This window comes from Acomys russatus, chromosome 16, assembly GCF_903995435.1.
Source record: "Acomys russatus chromosome 16, mAcoRus1.1, whole genome shotgun sequence".
NCBI lineage: Eukaryota > Metazoa > Chordata > Mammalia > Rodentia > Muridae > Acomys > Acomys russatus.
Window position 1 is genome coordinate 27,638,794 of NC_067152.1, and position 19,745 is coordinate 27,658,538.

The 19,745-nt window shown below is 52.0% G+C and overlaps 2 protein-coding genes across 2 annotated transcripts; one reads left to right on the forward strand and one right to left on the reverse strand.

The window, feature by feature from the left end:
• Positions 1-761: 761 nt before the first annotated feature.
• Wnk4 (WNK lysine deficient protein kinase 4) lies at positions 762-18,222 on the forward strand. Its single transcript, XM_051158684.1, has 18 exons — positions 762-1,473; positions 2,930-3,102; positions 3,926-4,146; positions 4,460-4,617; positions 5,103-5,191; positions 5,275-5,491; positions 8,597-8,861; positions 9,120-9,253; positions 9,470-9,528; positions 9,627-9,741; positions 9,995-10,111; positions 14,950-15,087; positions 15,762-15,804; positions 15,875-16,494; positions 16,577-16,637; positions 16,746-17,136; positions 17,238-17,437; positions 17,615-18,222. Exons 1-18 carry the CDS (start codon positions 865-867, stop codon positions 17,749-17,751), a joined length of 3,747 nt encoding a protein of 1,248 aa, XP_051014641.1. The 5' UTR covers positions 762-864; the 3' UTR covers positions 17,752-18,222.
• Positions 18,223-18,728: 506 nt separating this feature from the next.
• LOC127200432 (cytochrome c oxidase assembly factor 3 homolog, mitochondrial) lies at positions 18,729-19,744 on the reverse strand. The gene is made up of 2 exons (XM_051158682.1): positions 19,490-19,744; positions 18,729-19,228 (listed from the first exon to the last, which is right to left on the reverse strand). Exons 1-2 carry the CDS (start codon positions 19,701-19,703, stop codon positions 19,116-19,118), a joined length of 327 nt encoding a protein of 108 aa, XP_051014639.1. The 5' UTR covers positions 19,704-19,744; the 3' UTR covers positions 18,729-19,115.
• Position 19,745: the final 1 nt, after the last annotated feature.

The window sequence follows — 19,745 nt, forward strand, 5'->3', positions numbered from 1 at the left end:
GCTGCTTGCTCTCTAAATTGGAGTCACTTAATTGCTCCCCCATGGAAGTCCTGAACTATTCTGAAGCCCCTCCCTCCACCCATCTGGTCTGGGTGGGGTGGCTATGGCCAAGGGGAGTTGGGGGGGGGTAAACCGGATGTGGACTTTGGTTTATTGAAGACTTTGGCAAACAGAAGGGGAGGAAAGAGCCTACAGCAAAAACAGCCCTTCTGGCCAGGGCCAGGCTCAGGCCAAGGTGGGGCGGAGCTGATGGGTGACCAGCTCTTAGGGGGAGAGGGGCTTGTCCTGGAGTACACACATCCATTCTGGTGCAGCCCAGGGGGCTAGCTGAGTCAGGAAAACCTTACCTTTGCAACACCGATGTTAGGCCTAGGGCTACTCCCTCTGATTAAGACCCGGTTGTACTGCCTTATCAGGAGTGTGCAGGCCGGTGCTGCCCCTCCTCAGCCACCCTCCCCACTGAGGCTCCTGTCCCAGTGTCCTCCAACTCCCCCACCCCAAACATGTTTTCGCTCTCCTTGTGCGGGAGCACAACCCCCTGCCGCCTCCCACTCAGCTCTTGCCGGGAAGAAGGTTTGAAGGCGGGGACTCTGGAGAGCAGGGCAAGCAGCCTGGGGCTAAGCAGCGGCAGAGGTGAGGGCCAGTACCCTAGCTCCACAAGGTGTAACGCGCCAAGCTCACAAGGGGGCAGCCCTAGGGGGTGAGGACCGGTCTTGACCAGGGGGCGGGTAGTGGGGCGGAGCCGGGGGCGGGTCGCCGGGCTGGCCAGCCGGAGGTTGGGGCCCCAGCAGCTCAAGCAGAGCGCTGCGCACCCAGCCGATCCGCCTGTCAGGCCGCCACCTCCAGCCGCCTGGCTTGCACCTCATGCTTGCACCTCGGACTACGGAGACCGGGGTCCCCATGTCCCAAACTGAAGCTGACTTGGCTCTGCGGCCACCTCCGTCTCTCACCTCCTTGGGGCCGACCCGCCTGGGGCCACCTCCTCGCAGAGTGCGACGCTTCTCTGGGAAGGCTGAGCCCCGGCTGCGCTCTTCCCGACCGAACCGCCGCAGCTCAGTCGACTTGGGACTGCTGAGCTCCTGGGCTCAACCAGCCTCACTCGTTCCGGAACCCCCCGATCCTCCGGACTCCTCTGGTCCGACCGGGAGCCCACCTTCTAGCTCCAAAGAACCCCCCGAGGGCACATGGACCGGGGCAATCCCGGTGAAGACTGCAGAGTCCGCATGTTCCGAGGCTGCGGGATCTTCAGGAGGTCCGGCGTCCCGGGACCCACCGAGGCTTCCTGATGCAGCAGCCCGGGAGAGGCGGCGGGAGCAGGAAGAAAAAGAGGACACAGAGACCCAGGCTGTGGCAACGTCTCCAGACGGCCGATACCTCAAGTTTGACATTGAAATTGGAAGAGGCTCCTTCAAGACGGTGTATCGAGGGCTAGACACCGACACCACGGTAGAGGTGGCCTGGTGTGAGCTGCAGGTGTGGCTGGACACCCCCTCGGTGGTATCTCGGGATGGGGACCTTTGAAGGTCTTAGGTTGGGAAAACCGGAGGACAATATAAAGGGAATGATTTTATGTATGTATGTATGTATGTATGTATGTATGTCAGATAGCCAGACACCCTTACTTTCCTTGCCGGCTTGATTTCACTGACTCTGGGTGGCTTCAGAAGTGTAGAAACTGAGGCAGGTGGTATAAGGTGGCTTCTAATAAGCCAATGAGCACAGACAGCTTCACTTCCAAGCCTCCATAAAAATCTGAGGGTTGGCGGCTGGGGTTAAAAAAAAAAAATCAGAGGGTTGGAAAACGGGGTGGGCAGGAGATCAACCCTTGCAGTCTCCTGCCCTGTCCCTGTCTCTCTATTTTCTCTTAAGTCCTGAGACTTTCTGCTGTGATGCCGCTCCTCTTTCCTCCCCCTCTTCCCTCTTTACAAACTTAGAGATGGGTATGTGGGAAACCAAGGTCCTGTCTCCACGTCCAGAAAGATTTAGGGTAGTTGTGGCAGAAAGGGACTCTCCAGACCCCTTCTAGAGCAATCAGCTCTACAGACTTCTCAACCACTTCAAAGAGCAGGGACAGAAAGCTCTAGTTCTAGCCCGAGTCCAGTCCAGCTTTTCACCCCTCTGCATACCCGGGGTCTCCCTTGCCATCGGCAAAGGAGCTGAGCTCGTGCAACTTTTGGACTTCAGGAGGATGTGTATTGGCAGTTTCTTCCTCCCGTTGCTCTCACTTTAAGTGTGAGTAGTACCGGAAATTTTTAGGGCACAAGACCAGGAGGAAGGGTCTTTCCACTTTGGCCCTCGCTCAGGGCTCTCCCCTAGTGCCTGTAGTGCCCCGCCCCAGGCTCTAAGCCAGGCCCGGAGAATCAGCCAGACAAGGGGGAGAGGGAGGGGAGGGAAAAAGGAGGGGTGGCCTTAGCCATGGGGGCGGGGGGCCGTCTCCTGGCCCTAGTCCTGGGTCTTTTCTTGGTATCTTCCTTTGCCTCTGCCTAGATCCTGCAGCTCCTAGTTTTAGGAGCCAACCTCTTGTCGGCCCCAATTCCCTGCCCGTGGTCTGCCTGCTGCCTGCCGGCTGCCAGCCCCCGGTACCCCCGCCCCCCCAACACACACACACACACACCACGGCTGGCTCTGGCGACCACAAAGGCGCTATTGAGCGCCCGGCTCCCAGACCTGGCGGCATAAAGGCGCTTGTGTCCTGCGGGGGGGTCCGGAGTGCTGCCCCAGGCCCAGGATGGGTGTGTTCTTGGAGCAATAAAAAGGGAACAAGCAAAAGTTGGGGGTCTGCAGCCCTTCTGGCTAGCGATCTCGCTTACCATACCCCAGCAGAATGCTCCCGCCCTCATTTCACCGTCCAGCACTACCTGAGATGTCCCCTGCTTTTCTTCTGGGAATCTGGGTCTGATGTGACCCCCCCCATCACCCCCTCCCACAGACTCGGAAACTCTCTCGGGCTGAACGGCAGCGCTTCTCCGAGGAGGTGGAGATGCTCAAGGGGCTGCAGCACCCCAACATCGTCCGCTTCTATGACTCCTGGAAGTCTGTGCTGAGGGGCCAGGTGTGCATCGTGCTGGTCACGGAACTCATGACTTCCGGCACGCTCAAGACGTGAGCTCTGGCCTGGGGGTGGGGGTGGGGGAGGATGAGGATCTGGGAACTTCTTCCAATCACTTCAAACTTCCACACCTAAAACCAGGGTATCTCCCATCTACTGGACTGTGTGAATGACAGTATCCACCCAGCACACCAGTCAAAAACTTGAGTATCTTTGCTGTGCCCTCACTCTTGACAGCAATCTCTTAAATCCTTGCTTAACACTCTCCACTGGGTTTTCACTGCTCATCTTTGCTCCTGCCTTGCTGCCACACCACTGATACCCCACCCCCCAGCATCCCCACCCCACCCCCGGCAGCAGCCCTTCTAAAGGGCCTTTCCCAATTTGCCCACAAGTTATCTTCCTGCAATCTAGAGGAAATCTGACCCTTTGACTCTCCTCACGATTTCCCACCGCCTTCGGGGGTAAAGTCCGCTCTCTTCTTGAGCCTAAGTTAAAGACAAAACCAATTCTCAGCGACCCCTCTCACTCTGCCCTGTCACTCCTGTAGCCCTTCAGCCTGGAAAATCTCTGTCCTTTCCCGTTTTCACCCTTGAATTTTATACTCCTTCTTCAAGACAAAAGTTAGCCCTCCCCCACGCTTAGGACAGTTAGTCATTCCTTCCTGCGCTCCCACAGCACCTTCCTTGGCTGCCGCCCTATCTACGAATTTACCCCCCAAATCATTTTGTAACCTAGTTACCGCACTCACTGACTCAGTTTCTTTCCGGCCCAGGTGGACCTAAGTTAAAAGAATGTTAGCATTGGGACGTAGAGGTGGTGCCAAGGGTGGGTTAAGAAGGAATTTCCCAGCCCGCTGCATGCGCCCTCTCGCAGGTACCTGAGGCGCTTCCGCGAAATGAAGCCCCGAGTCCTTCAGCGCTGGAGTCGACAGATCCTGCGGGGGCTTCATTTTCTACACTCCCGAGTGCCCCCTATCCTGCACCGAGACCTCAAGTGTGACAACGTCTTCATTACTGGCCCTTCAGGCTCTGTCAAAATCGGAGATCTCGGACTAGCCACGCTCAAGCGCGCCTCCTTTGCCAAGAGCGTCATTGGTGCGTCTCACCAGCTGGGCCCTTACCATTGCTAGGCTCCTTACATCAGAAAAGACCGCGGGGCACCCTTAACCCCCCCCCAACCCCTCGCCCCGACTCCCCACTCGCTCCAACAGGGCTTTGGAGAGCTATCGGAACTACTAGGGCAACGTATTCATTCTTCCCTCAACACACTTTGGGCAAGAGTTGGTCACCAACACTCCAGAATTTCCGGGGTTGCCCTTAGGCTACTTACTCAGCCCGTGCTATACCCAAGTGGAGGGAGGAGTCCAGAAGAAAGAAGCCTGATCCTTTCTTTCTGTGGGTCCGATAGGGACCCCGGAATTCATGGCCCCCGAGATGTACGAGGAAAAGTACGACGAGGCTGTGGACGTGTACGCCTTCGGCATGTGCATGCTGGAGATGGCTACGTCCGAGTACCCGTACTCTGAGTGTCAGAACGCAGCACAGATCTACCGAAAAGTCACGTCGGTGAGAAGGGTGGGGCTCGGGGAAGAAGGGATTCCCAGAGGCCCTCCCATTCTAGCCCATTTCATATAATAATATAATATAATATAATATAATATAATATAATATATCCTTAATAAAAACAGGCCAGACAGAAAAATGCCCTGGCACAACGGAAATATATTGTATGTACATAACCTTACACACAACTGGTAAGAATATGTGTTTATCCTGGGAGTTCATAGACAACTTCACACCCAGTCTCAGTAGAGCTTTCTAGTTGCCTTACCAGGTGAGCCAGGCAAAAGTTCTGCCTTTCGATTTACAAGTGAAAGGACAAACAGCTGGAAGTCTTGGGCAAGGTCACACCAAACAATAGGCGAAGGGAATGGGATTTGAAGTGAAGTCTTTCGGTACCAGCGCCCTCCCGCAACCCGAGCCTTGGCCACTGCCTGCCCTGCAGACTTCCTTGCAGGCAACCCGAGGCCTCACCCGACTCCTTCTCGCAGGGTACAAAGCCCAACAGCTTCTACAAGGTGAAGATGCCGGAAGTGAAGGAGATCATTGAGGGATGCATCCGGACGGATAAGAACGAGAGGTGGGGTCCCGGGGCAATGATGGGCAACAAGCGCGGGTCGGCAATGGGCTCCTGGGGTCCGCTCATTGTCCCCACGGTCGCAGGTTTACCATCCAGGATCTCCTGGCCCACGCGTTCTTCCGAGAGGAACGAGGTGTCCACGTGGAACTGGCAGAGGAGGATGACGGAGAGAAGCCGGGCCTCAAGCTCTGGCTGCGCATGGAGGACGCTCGGCGTGGGGGACGCCCACGGGACAACCAGGCCATTGAGTTCCTGTTCCAGCTCGGCCGGGACGCTGCTGAGGAGGTGGCTCAGGAGATGGTGAGGAGAGGAGAGATCCTGCTTTTGGTTGGACGTGCGAAGGGCTTAGCCAACCTGGCATCAGTCAATTGGAGGGGCGGGGAGGGGCACCAGAGTGGCAAGAGGAGACCCCCGCCTAGAGACACTTCTCCTGCAGGGGTCTGTCTCCCCACATGCGCATACCAAGGTTCTCTTTTCAGAACAAACCCTGGATCCCCTAACCTCGCTTCTTTGCCTTGCAGACTCATTTATCACAGAATGCCCTTCTTGGCAATTTATCTATTTATTTTTCCCTCTCCGCCATCTTTGTCTCTTTTTCTGCTCTACGCTTAGCGTCATCAATTCCAGGACAGTCACTCCTCTGCAGCTAAAAGTTGAAATGCTTCTTTTTAAATCAGTGGCGGGAGAGGGAGGATGCTCTCTATACAACTCAAACCATCGGCTTTATTTTTGTACCTGAATACATTTTCTGTCTCTCTCTTCTGCTAGACTAGAAACTGTCCTTGACCAAACAGTTTTTAAAATTTTTTTTCTCAATCCCTTACTGTATGTCAGGTAGTAGGTGCTTCTTAGCATCGTATGTGGCTTAAAGAAAGCCTTTTCAAAACCGGGTGTGGTGGCGCATGCCTGTAATCCCAGCACTCGGGAGGCAGAGGCAGGTGGATTACTGTGAGTTCGAGGCCAGCCTGGTCTACAAATCGAGTCCAGGACAATCAAGGGTACACAGTGAGACTCTGCCTAAAAAAAAAGAAAGCCTTTTCACAGGACCCTGTTTAGGTTGCAATGGAACGCAAGCTCAAAGAGCTGGATTATCTTGTCTAGAGCCCCAAGTAAACAAATGACAAAGTGTGATTTAATCTCAAACCGTTCAGATTTGAAGCCAGGTGACCCTGCCACACTTCTTTTACTCACCTGACAAAGATCACAGGTAAATTGATTGAAAAGGAGAGAGGATTCCGGGCGGTGGTGGCGCGTGCCTTTAATCCCAGCAGAGGCAGAGGCAGGCTGGATCAATGTGAGTTCGAGGCCAGCCTGGTCTACAAAGTGAGTCCAGGACAGCCAAGGCTACACAGAGAAACCCTGTCTCAAAAAAAAAAAAAAAAGTAAGAAAGAAAGGAGAGAGGAGGAGAGAAGGCAGGTGTGGCTAGAAGATGCCAGGGTAGAACCTTGAGAACTTGTTGAGGAAAACCAGAACAGAGGAGGGTTAAGAATCTGGATTCTCAACAGAGAAATGGCAGCTTCCAGGTCATCTGTGATGAGTCAAGAACCTGAAACTCCGCTGGCTTAGTGGGACACTTTGTTTATTTCTTTCCTTTTTTCTTTTTTCTTTTTTCTTTTTTTTTGGTTTTTCGAGACAGGGTTTCTCTGTGTAGCCTTGGCCATCCTGGACTCACTTTGTAGACCAGGCTGGCCTCGAACTCACAGCGATGTTTATTTCTTTTGTTTGGTGTTTTGGTTTTTTTGAGACAGGGTCTCTCTGTGTAGCCTTGGTTGTCCTGGACTCGCTTTGTAGACCAGGTTGGCCTCGAACTCACATTGATCCAGCCTGCCTCTGCCTTCCAAGTGCTGGGATTAAAGGCATGTGCCACCACGCCCGGCTGTGGGACACATTGTTTTAATCCCGGCACCTAGAAGGCAGAGGTAGGTGGATTTCTATGAATCCAGCTAATGAGCTCCAAGCCAGCCATTGATACACAAGTGAGACCCTTTTTTTTTTTTTTTTTAAATAACTTGACGCTGTTTGAAATGGGGCACAAAAGCAATCCCAAAAGCACTGCCTGGCTTGACTCAAAATTAAATCTTTTGTTTATTTTGTGTGTGACTGTGCATGTTTGTGGGTGCCCATGTGCCACAGCATGCACGTAGAGGTCAGACAACCTGTGGGAGTCAGATCTCTCTTTCCATCATGTGGGGCCTGGAGATCAAACTCATGCAGGCTGTCAGGCTTGGCAGTAAGCACCTTTATACATAGCACCATCTTGCCTGCCCTTGATCTATTACCTGCAAGGGAGCAAGGGATTCCTCTCTGTCTCTGTCTCTCTGTATACTTTTTAAAAAATTATTTATTTATTATATATACAGTGTTCTGCCTGCATGTATGGCTACATGCCAGAAGAGGGCACAAGATCTCATTATACATGGTTGTGAGCCACCATGTGGTTGCTGGGAATTGAACTCAGGACCTTTGAAAGAACAGCCAATGCTGTTAGCCTCTGAGCCATCTCTCCAGTCCCTCTGTGTGTACTTTTTGTGTGTGGGTATGTGCATGTCTGCCTGTGCACACGCTTTTACATGGGTCCTGGAAGTTGGAATTCAGGTCTTTTTTTTTTTTTTTTTTTTTTTTTTGGTTTTTCGAGACAGGGTTTCTCTGTGTAGCCTTGGCCATCCTGGACTCACTTTGTAGACCAGGCTGGCTTTGAACTCACAGCGATTGCCTGCCTCTGCCTCCCGAGTGCTAGGATTAAAGGCGTGCGCCCGGCTTCAGGTCTTCTTGATTGCAGTGTCATGTCCAAGACAACACAGCAAAATTTATTCCATAGTGTTATTGAGAAGGCTTAAGGATGGCGCGTTTTCAGTTAACACACACAGTGGTTAATCAATAAAAAGTTTCCTCCTTTAAAAAAAAAAAGTTCCCTCCCTATTCCTAGAAGCCTCAGATAGACACACACATCCTTGGCACCACCCTCAATTTACAGATCAGTATGTACGTTTGTGTGAAGGCCAGAAATCAATTGAAAGCTGTCCCGATGGGTCCATCGTCTGTCTGTGCCTCTTGTCTCTATTTTATTTTTCCCTCTGTCTCTGTCTCTCTGCATAGTTGAATGTGTAAGTATATACATGTGGAAGCCAGAAGGTAACTTTGAGTGTCATGCCTCAGGAACCTTGGTTTTTGAGACAGGGTATCTTAAGGGGACTTGGGCTTGCGGATTAGGCTGGACTGGCTGGCCAGCTAGTTTCAGGGCTTTGCCTGCCTCTGCCTCCCCAGCACTGGGATCACATGTTTGTGTACCAGAGCACTGGGGTGAGACTTATGCAGCGAGCATTTCACTAGCTTAGGTAGCTCCCAAGTCCCTGGCACATCTTTGCGGGGGATCGCAAACTGTCTCCTTCCTATCCTGACTCCAGGTAGCTTTGGGTTTAGTCTGCGAAGCTGACTACCAGCCAGTGGCCCGTGCTGTTCGAGAAAGGGTTGCTGCCATTCAGCGGAAACGGGAGAAGCTTCGAAAAGCTAGGGAACTGGAGGTTCTCTCACCTGAGTCAGGACCCCCTCCGGCAACTGTGTCCATGGCTCCTGGCCCTCCCAGTGCCTTCCCCCCAGAGCCTGAGGAGCCAGAAGCTGACCAGCACCAGTCCTTCCTCTTCCGCCATGCCAGCTACTCATCTACCACCTGTAAGTTACCCTGACATTGAGTTCTAGGTCCCAGAAGTCCAGCCCAGAAGTGCTGTCACTTATCCAGCCTTCCAGCTCTAGCCATGAGCCTTCCTTTGGGAACAAACTCCCCCACAATTCCCTCCTGGATCCAGGTCCCTCTTTGCTTAGGCAGGTCCCCTCTAACCCCTACACTCCTTTATCACTATTATTATTATTATTATTATTATTATTATTATTATTATTATTATTTTGATCCACTCCCTCCTCCCCCACTAGCTGATTGCGAGACTGACGGCTACCTCAGCTCCTCCCTCAGCTCCTCCGGCTTCTTGGATGCCTCAGACCCTGCCCTTCAGCCCCCCGGGGGGGTGCCATCCAGCCCCGCTGAGCCCCATCTCTGCTTGCCCTCGGTGAGAGAGGGTCACTCGGGAGCCTTTCAGCCATTCAAAAAGCCTATCCCTTTCTCTTGAATCCCAGCCTCCTAACCTGACCCCGGGTCCCCAAAACACACTATTCTTGTCCTTATCTTCTCCAATTCTATTTCCCTAGTATTCTCCCCCACATCTCTGACACCATTTCCTCAGCAGTTATTAGCTCCTGATCTCATGAATTGTATCCTCTTTCAGGGGTTTGCCTTGTCCATTCCACGGTCTGGCCCTGGCACTGACTTTTCTCCTGGGGAAAGGTATGTTCTGGTTTAAGTTGGAGTAGCTGAGTGAGACACAGAAAATTCTGGGTTCCCATTGTCCACTGAAACACTTCTGTTTTCCTTCCCCTGTCCAGCTATGCCTCAGATGTGGCCTCAGGCCTCAGTGACATGGGAGAAAGGGGACAAATGAGGAAAAATCCAGTGAAGAATCTCCGACGGAGACCCCGATCCCGGCTGAGGGTCACTAGTGTAAGGGGGACCCCGCCCCCAGAGCTGGAGAATAACCTACAGTAGGGAATTGCCAGGGAGATGGGGCGGGGGGAGGGCAGAGAAGTGGCATTACTGTGATGATGCCATGAGGCATCTAGCCTAGTTTCAATGCCAGACTCTGGGAAGAGGATCTGTTCTCGGCGTCCGCTGTGCATTGACTATATAGTAAGTAGGATGGAGACACATGCCTAAGGCCTTGATTTCTTCCCTTCTGCTGACTTTGACTCTGAAGGTCTCAGATCAGAAGGACAGAGTTGTGGAGTGTCAGCTACAGACGCACAACAGCAAGATGGTGACCTTCCGATTTGATCTGGATGGGGACAGCCCGGAAGAAATTGCGGCTGCCATGGTGAGAGAGGGGGGGGGGGGGGGGGGGGGGGGGGGGGGAGAGAGAGAGGAGGACGGTAGTGTTTGCCTCCTATAGGAGCTGGAGCTCTTCCCTTCTGGTAGCCACCGGGGCTGATGTTGTGCCCTGACCACAGCAAGGGTTTATACATGCCGGCTGGCAGAACAACCCTGAAGGTGCCCCAGCCTTTGTGTGGAGATTTCTGTATATGCATCCAATTCGAGCACTTTGGGATCAACATGGACTGGGTAGACAGTTCCTGTTAGAAGTGTCATGGCGTGGTGGCGCACGCCTTTAATCCCAGCACTCGGGAGGCAGAGGCAGGCGGATCGCTGTGAGTTCGAGGCCAGCCTGGTCTACAAAGTGAGTCCAGGATGGCCAAGGCTACACAGAGAAACCCTGTCTCGAAAAACAAAAAACAAAAAACAAACAAACAAAAAAGAAGTGTCATGGCATGACTGGGGTAAAAGATGGCCTGGGGCAGCACAGGAAGGAGTGGGATTTGCCCATGTTCTAGAAGATGTGTAGTAATGGCAGGGAAGGGTAGAAAGGGCACGCTTAGCTGGAGGTACAGCAGCAGCAACGCCATTAGCCATTAGCGCTGAGTGCTGGGAGGACTTACGGAATAAATCACTGACACTGGAGAAAAGGGATCCTGCCGGAGTATCCTGGGAAGTAGAAGTCAGCACATACCAGGGGAGCTACAGAAGGCCAGCTGTGGCAGCGCCTGCCTGTGATCTGAGCCCTTGAGAGGTGGAGACAGGCAGATCAGGGACTGGGCTCTTAACCTCTGAGCCATCTCTCCAGCCCCTGAGAATGAGTTTTAAGAAGACCTTTTGATGGGCTGGAGAGATGGCTCAGAGGTTAAGAGCATTGTCTGCTCTTCCAAAGGTCCTGAGTTCAATTCCCAGCAACCACATGGTGCCTCACAACCATCTATAATGAGATCTAGTGTCCTGTTCTGATATGCAGGCATATAGTACATGCAGACAAAAATATTGTATATATAATAAATACATCTTTAAAAAAAAGACCTTTTGCCGTGCGGTGGTGGCGCATGCCTTTAACCCCAGCACTCAGGAGGCTGAGGCAGGTGGATCTCTGTGAGTTCGAGGCTAGCCTGGTCTACAAAGCGAGTCCAGGACAGCCAAGGCTACACAGAAAAACCCTGTCTCAAAAAACCAAAACCAAAGAGCCGGGCGTGGTAGCACACACCTTTAATCCCAGCACTCGGGAGGCAGAGGTAGGCGGATCGCTGTGAGTTTGAGGCCAGCCTGGTCTATAAAGTGAGTCCAGGATGGCCAAGGCTACACAGAGAAACCCTGTCTTGAAAAACCAAAAAAAAAAAAAAAAAAAAAACAACAAAAAAAAAAACCAAAACCAAAAAGGAAAAAGAAAAAGACCTTTCTACTATGGGGTGTGGGAGGATATCTGGAGGAAAGAATCCTATTGGGAGGTGGACACAAGAAGCCAGGCGGGAATGAAGGGAGAAAATGGAATATGGAAGGAGAAGGAAGGGTGAATCTAAGGGTTGTTTCAGGAAATTTGCTGTGTAATCCAGTCAGCTCTTGACGTAACACAGTGTGGGTAGTGGATACCCAATAAATATTTGCTGAGTTGATATGCTAAGGAGTTAGGGGAACGGATACCAAGGACAGCCCATATCAGAGAACACAGAGGAGTCGGCTACTCAGTGAGAGAAGCTGGAAATGAGAGCAGGGTTTTTTTGGTTTTTGCTTTTTTTGGTTTTTCAAGACAGACTTGGCCTTGTAGACCAGGCTGGCCTCGAACTCACAGCGATCCGCCTGCCTCTGCCTCCTGAGTGCCGGGATTAAAGGCGTGCGCCACCATGCCCCGCTCAGAAAGTGGAAGCTTTTCAAGGGCCATGATGAGCTAGAGCAACAGCTGAGTCAGGATCCTCCATGGCAACAGGAAACGGCCAGGCAGATCTGGAGAGACATGGGTTTAGGAGCCCTGAGTCTGGAGCTTTGCGAGTGTGTCTCTGGGAAACGGCCTGTTCTGGGATGGGAAGCCGGGGTGACAAGTCACTGAAGTTGGAGAGCCAAACAAGTAGAAGGCAAGAAGACCACACTGGATTTCGTTAGGAGTCTTGTTAGGAAGCCATTTCAACAGATGAGGGTGTCAGGTGTCAGCCTTGGAGGTGATGGAGAAACACCAGGCTTTAGAGGTTCTTCTCAGGAGCAGCTCTTCCTTGATGCCATTTACTAGTCTCCAGAACAAAGAAATGTGTCACCTGGCACCTCAGGCTTGTCATCTTCTGCCAAACCAAGTGAACCTCCCAGAGTCTTTTTGTTTGTTTGTTTGTTTTTGTTTTTGTTTTTTCAAGACAGGGTTTCTCTGTGTAGCCTTGGCTGTCCTGGACTCCCTTTGTAGACCAGGCTGGCCTCGAACTCACAGCGATCCGCCTGCCTCTGCCTCCGGAGTGCTGGCATTAAAGGCGTGCACCACCACCACCTGGCTACCCAGAGTGTTTATTAAACCATGCAGGTTTCTGAATAGTTCCTGGAAGGGCCTGAGTGCCTTCCTGCTTCTGCTTCTTCTTCCTCTTCCTCTTCTTCTTCTTCTTCTTCTTCTTCTTCTTCTTCTTCTTCTTCTTCCTCCTCTCCTTCCTCTCCCTCCTCTTCCTCCTCCTCCTTTCTTCTTCTATCTACTCGGGGTCTGTAGGTCCGAAAGCCTTTCCTCCATGTTTTCCCCATGCCTACAGTCCAAGTGACCCAACCCTGGATCCAGGATCCACTTTCTTTTCTCTCCTCTGCAGCAGAGGTAGAGACTTGGATTGAATTTTGCTGCTTTTCATCATTAGATATTTCGTATCAGATATTTGTGCTTCTAAAACCTTTACACCATAGTCCATCTGACTGCATCAGAGACCTGTATGTCTTCAGAACGTGTTCTTGGCCTCAGATGTTCTCTCTTTTTGTTCTTCTTCTTCATTTTTTTTTCTTGTTCTTGTTGTTCTTTTTAAAAAAGATTTATTTATTATTTATACAGTATTCTGATTTGCCCACCACAAGAAGGCACCAGATCTCATTACAGGTGGTTGGAAGCTACCATGTAGGTGCTGGGAATTGAACTCGAGACCTTCAGAAGAGCAGATAGTGCTCTTAACCTCTGAGCCATCTCTCCAGCCCCCTTCTTGTTCTTCTTAAATAATTTACTTACTTTATTTTCATTGGTTTTTTGTTTTGTTTTGTTTTGTTTTTGCCTGCATGTATGTCTGTGAGAGGGTGTTGGATCCTCTGGACCTGGAGTTACAGACAATTGTGAGCAGCCATGTGGTTGCTGGGAATTGAACTCAGGACCTCTGGAAGAGCAGACAGTGCTCTCAACCGTTGAGCCATCTCTCCAGTCCTTTCTTGTTTATTTGTTTTTCAAGACAAGGTTTCCCTGTGTGGCCTTGGCTGTTCTGGACTCACTTTGTAGACCAGGGTGGCCTCAAAGTCACAGAGGTCTGCCAGCCTCTGTTTCTTGAGTGCTGAGATTAAAGGCGTGCACCACTGCAGCCAGCTCTCCCTTCTCTTCAGATGTTAAGAAAGCCTAGCCTAGCAGTGGTTCTCAACCTTCCTAAAGCTGTGATCTTTTAATACAGTTCTTCCTGTTGTGGTGACCCCCCCCTCCACCGTAAAACTATTTTTGTTCCTGCTTCATAACTGTAATATGGCTACTGTTATGAATGAATCATAATGTAGGTATCTAATATATGACCCTAAAGGAGTCAAGACCACAGGTTTAGAACCACCTTGTCACTAGGCCTTTATATAACACTTCAGCTCAAGTTCAAGTTCTTGTTGTTGTTTGGTTGTTTTTGTTTTTTTTTTTTTTTGTTGTTGTTGTTTGTTTTTTGAGACAGGGTTTCTCTGTGTAGCCCTAGCTGTCCTGGAACTCACTTTGTAGTCCACGCTGGCCTCAAACCCACAGTGATCCACCTGCCTCTGCTGGGATTAAAGACAGACAACACCAGGCCTGGCTAACTTGTGGTTTAAAAAAAGAAAGACCTCCAAACACATTGGAAGTGGGGCATAGTGGCATATACTTGTAGTCCCGGCCCACAAGGTCAGGTAGGAGAATCACCACAAACATGAAGCCACACTGGGCAGTGTAGTGAGACCCTGTCTCCAAACCACAGGTGCTCTATGTTTGTGGAGTGGAAAGCGACATTTACCATTGATTGCTTTGCTTTACTTAACCTTGTCATGTGTGGATGGGATCCTATGTGGTGTGGGGTACCTTATAGTCTTTATCTTAGTGGAGAAATTGTGTCCAAAAGCACGCAGCTGTGGAAAAAACTCTGGCTTTCAGTAGACCTGGGGTCAAATAGTATGGCTTGGGCCAACAGAACTTTTTTTTTTTTCCCCCTTTATTTGTGTGCATTGGTATTTTGTCTGCATGTATAGTCTGTGTGAGGGTGTCAGGTCTTCTGGAAATGGAATTACAGACAGCTGTGAGCTGCCATGTGGGTGCTGGGAATTGAACTCAGGTCCTCTGGGAGAGCAGCCAGTGCTCTTAACCTCTGAGCCATCCCTCCAGCATTGGGCCAGCTGCACTTAACCTGAGCATTAGTTATCTTCACTACAAAGGGAGGATATCAGTAGACCATAGCCGTTTGTTGGGGTTAAATGTGATGATACAGTACAGCACTGGTGTATACGGCACACACATCCTGAGACTGTTAGCTCCTTTCTTCCTGGACCACATATCTCAACCACAAGTGCCTGGCACATAACAACACATACTTAGCAAATGATGCAGTGGTTTAAACATGAGGAGCAGGGCAGCAATGGTGAGATAACAGCCTCCTCCCATCCCACAACCCCTGCCAGGTGTATAATGAGTTCATTCTGCCCTCGGAGCGAGATGGATTCCTGAGCCGGATCCGAGAGATTATCCAGCGAGTGGAAACCCTGCTGAAGAGAGAGCCTGGTCCCCAGGAGGCTGCTAAAGATGCGCTGAGCCCTCAGGTCAGCCCTCTAGACATCTCCAGCAGGAACAGATTCTGCCCTCTGAGGCCTGCTTACACTAACTTCTCTTCATCCTGAGGATCTTAAAACTGGCTCTTATTCTGTTGGCAGGGATGATGAAAGCCACACATGCTCGGTCTAGAAAACTGTGAATGAATACTTTAAACTCACTATTTTGAAATAAGTGCAGACTTGCAGAGAGAAGTTGCAAGACCTGTAGAACTGTAGAGCCCTTTGCTCAGATTTGCAGTTGTTTACACACACACACACACACAAATTAGCTTTCCCGTTTTTCCTCTGTATTATAAGTTATGTTCTTTTGAACCACTTGAGAATACGTTGCCAAATCTCATGCCTCTTTACCTCCAAATATTTCAGCACATACGTACTTTTGAATCCCCAGAAGCTTGTGTCTGGATTCCTGGTGGCTCATGGGTCGTAGCTTAAGAATCCCACTCTGAGCCAGGCGTGGTGGTGCACGCCTTTAATCCCAGCACTTGGGAGGCGGAGGCAGGCGGATCTCTGTGAGTTCGAGGCCAGCCTGGTCTATAAAGTGAGTCCAGGACAGCCAGGGCTGTTACACAGAGAAACCTTGTCTCAACCCACCCCACCCCCCACCCCAAATCCCACTCTTCAAGTTCCCACTGTGACTGAAGTCCCCTTTTCTCCCTCAGGAAGAGCCCACAGCCCTCCCTGCCCCCCCAGGTCCAGCCAATGGTACGTTCTGCATTCTGTCGCTGCTCTCCCCAACCCCTGGGTTGCCCTTGTGGAGAGGGTAAAGGTTGAGGGTTCTGGAACCTTAAACATCCTTCTTCAGCAGAGCCCCAGAGAAGCATCTCCCCGGAACCGAGGAGCTGGGCAGCCTTCTCCACCTCTCCATCTTCTCCTGGAACCCCCTTGTCCCCAGGAACCCCATTTTCCCCTGGGACCCCTCCTGTCTTCCCATGCCCCACCTTTCCCATCACATCACCCTCGTGCCACCCCTGCCCATTCTCCCAGGCCTCTTCAAGCCCATGTCCACCGGGCCCCGTCTTACCACTCCTGTCCCCCTCCAGCACTTCTCAGTCTCCACTCCCATCCTCCCCTCTTCCCGTGAGTCCTCTCCCCAGCAGCTCCTCTCACCCGCTCTCTCCTAGTTGTTCCAAAGTCACTCTTAGCTCCCCTGCTTTTCCTGTCTGCCCCTCTCCTCCCCCTCTCCCCTCGACCACAGCAGCCCCTCTCCTGTCTCTGGCTAGTGTCTTCTCTCTGGCTGTGATGACTGTGGCCCAGTCACTGCTGTCCCCCTCCCCTGGGCTGCTTTCTCAGTCTCCCCCAGCCCCGCCAGGTCCTCTGCCTAGCCTGCCCCTTCCCCTTGCTTCTTGTGGCCAGGAAAGCCTTTCACCCCAAACAGCTGAGACAGAGAGTGAGGTAAGGAGGGTATGAAGTGGAATAAGTTGGGGGGGGGGCAGCTTCTGGATCCTTCCCTTCCTCATGGTACCACACTTTGTAGGCTTCCCAAAATCCTGCTCAGCCATTACTGGGTGAAGCTAGGCTGGCCCCCATCTCTGAAGGTGAGGCCTCTGATCCCCGACCTTTCCCTGCCCGTTACACCAACACATTTCTTTATATTCTGCTAGATTTCTTCAACCCTCCTCACTTCCCTCCTTACCTCCCTGCAGAGGGAAAGCCCCAGCTTGTTGGGCGGTTCCAAGTGACTTCATCCAAGGAGCCAGCAGAGCCATCCCTAGAACCAGCATCCCCGACTCTCTCTAGCTCCCTAAAGATTCCAACCCCTCAACTGACCTCAGAGAGCTCAGACACAGAGGACAGTGCAACCAGAGAGGCTCTGGCAGAAAGCGACCGTGCAGCCGAGGGCCTGGGAGTTGCGATGGAAGAGGAAGGGGCAGAAGGGAAGGAACCCCGAATTGGGGGCAGCTCCCCACTCTTGAGCCATCCCAGCCCTGTGTGGATGAACTACTCCTACAGTAGCCTATGTGTGAGCAGCGAGGAGTCGGAGAGCAGTGGGGAGGATGAAGAGTTCTGGGCTGAGCTGCAGAACCTTCGGCAGAAGTGAGTCTGGGCAAGGTGGCAGAGCTAGGTGTGAACCTGGCAGAACAAAGTGTGTGACTAGCCTTTTCCTGCCCCATTCCACCCCCCGGGTGCATCCTCAGGCACTTGTCGGAAGTGGAGGCGCTACAGACCCTACAGAAAAAGGAAATTGAGGACTTGTACAGCCGGCTTGGGAAGCAGCCCCCACCTGGTATTGTAGCCCCAGCTGCTATGCTGTCCTGCCGCCAGCGCCGCCTCTCCAAGGGCAGCTTCCCCACCTCCCGCCGTAACAGCCTGCAGCGCTCTGACCTCCCTGGCCCTGGTGAGATGGCAGCCACCCAGCTTTCATCTCTCCCTTGAGATTCCTTCCTTATTGACACATTCTTCTTCCAGCCCCTGGTGGTCTCTAGCCTTGGTTCTGGGGGACTGGCACCCCCCCACCTCGCTGCCCCTTCCTTCACTTAGTGCTCTCTTTCTCCGTCTCCCATCCTGCTCCCAGGCATCATGCGAAGGAATTCTCTGAGTGGCAGCAGCACCGGCTCTCAGGAGCAGCGGGCAAGCAAGGGGGTGACATTCGCCGGGGATGTTTGGCAGGATGGTGAGGGCGGGCCCGAGGGAGAGCCCAGGGAATGGTGACCAGCAGCAGCTCTGCCTTCGTCCGCTTCGGACATTTCTTTAGCATTTTTCTTTTCCCCTCCAGTGAATTCAGAACAGACGTCCTATGCCTCCCCAACACCAGGGCCCACCATGGCACTTGGGGCTCTCAGAATCTGATGCTTTTGTGACCAAGTCAACTCGGCAAAGAACACCCCAGCACTGAGGGGGTGGAAGGCTTGTAGGCATGGAGAGTGCGGTGGTTGTGTTATCCCGAAGAGGCAAACGTGGGAGCTCTTTGCTGTGTGGGAATCTCATTTCTGTAGCCAACCCCACCTTCGTCTTCTGCGCTCCTCCCCAGGCAAGAGCCAACTACTAAGCAATCCAGCTCAAGTCCAGATGCTTGCAGAAGGCCAGCTTCCAGCTGGGAGAGTGTAGGTGTACTCCCATCACCAAAGTTAACAGCAGCCAATAAAAGTAGTGGGAAAAAGGACTGTGGGTCTGTATCTGCCATGCTGTAGGACACAGGGAGGGCGGGGGGCGCGCGCAACGATTTGTGGGGCAGGAAGAGTGAGGATCTGGAAGCCATGAGGCAGGATGGAAGCTACCCAGCTTTCTGGCTTTTTGCCACCAGGTCATGAGGCAATTACATGACCAGTGACCCAATGGCCAAGTGATGATCCCCTCCGGACCCCACCCTAGGCCTGTCCGGGCAGGTACCCTCGCAAGCTAAAAAGAATGAAGTTACTTGTTCATCCTTCATCTACCAATCTAGGGATGGGAAAAGGCTATGACATGAGAGTCTGTTCTTGAAGGCAGAGAACACAAGAGTGACCTTCCTCCCCACTAAGACCTGGTTCAGTCTCAAACAATCCAGTAATCTCTCCCTTAAATCAGGTGGAAAGATCTCACGGAAAAAGCAATTCTAGTTAAACATTTACAGCTCCCTGGGGCAATGCCACCACTGCAGCTACTGCCAGGGAGCTTTCCAGCGTGAAGTGCCATGTGTCCCTCGGCCCCCACACACTAGCGTGGCTTCAGGAGAGATGACTCATTTTTTTATTAGTCTTAACGTGACCCCATCTTTCCCACTTTGGGTTCCAACTCTGCACATATGCCACACCCTCCCCTTAACAGTTGGGTCCCTGGGAGGTGAAGAGGTAAAACCACAAAGTTAGGGGGAAAGGCAAGGGTCGCATACCTCTCAAACAAGGAAATAAGAAAGGGCTGGGTAACTGTACAAACTGCGTGTGAAACGAACAATTCCCCCTTTTGGCAGCGGCCAACTGCATAGTCTGTGGCTTCTTGGGCTCAATCATGGTCCGAAGTTAGTAAGCCAGTGATGCTGCGAGATCACCAGGCGTCACTGGACAGGGGCTCCCGCAGTTTGAAGATGGCCCATACAGTTAGGGTCCTGCCGCTCTCTCCCTCTCAAGAGCGCGGGCTCGGGCAGCTTTGGCTTCATCTTCCAGCTCATCAAGGAAACGCTCCTGGGCCACTGAGTAGAAGGTGTAACCATCTGGCGGGGTGGGTTCAGGAAACCACAAACCATATGGGCATGCCTTTCCTCTACCACCCTTGTTATGTCCCCCAAATGAATGATTCTGGAGTGCCACCCTTTTGCTCTTTTTGAACCCCTAACTCGGTTGTTATTATTAAACCATTAAGAGCAGCGTAGATAGTAAGATTAGGTATTAACCCCATTCTGCCCGCACATTAGAAACTACACGTCCTGTTTCCTTTTCTCTAACCCCATAAACGGTATAACCAGGACGGATACAAATAGCTACTACCAGGGCCCCGATGCCCAGACCGGTCAAGATGTTCCGGGTCCGCCGCTGTGGCAGTGTTTTCTGCCACTGGGAAAGCTGCACCTGCCGCATAAACTGCAGCTGCGCAGGGGTCAATTTCTCTCGCGACGGGTCAATGCGCTGAGCGAACGGAGCATTTCCATTCTTTGCATCCAGAGGGTCACCAGCTCCAGGAGTCGCCATGTCGCCGCTCCGCCCTAAGCCGTCGAGTCCGGAACTCGCCGG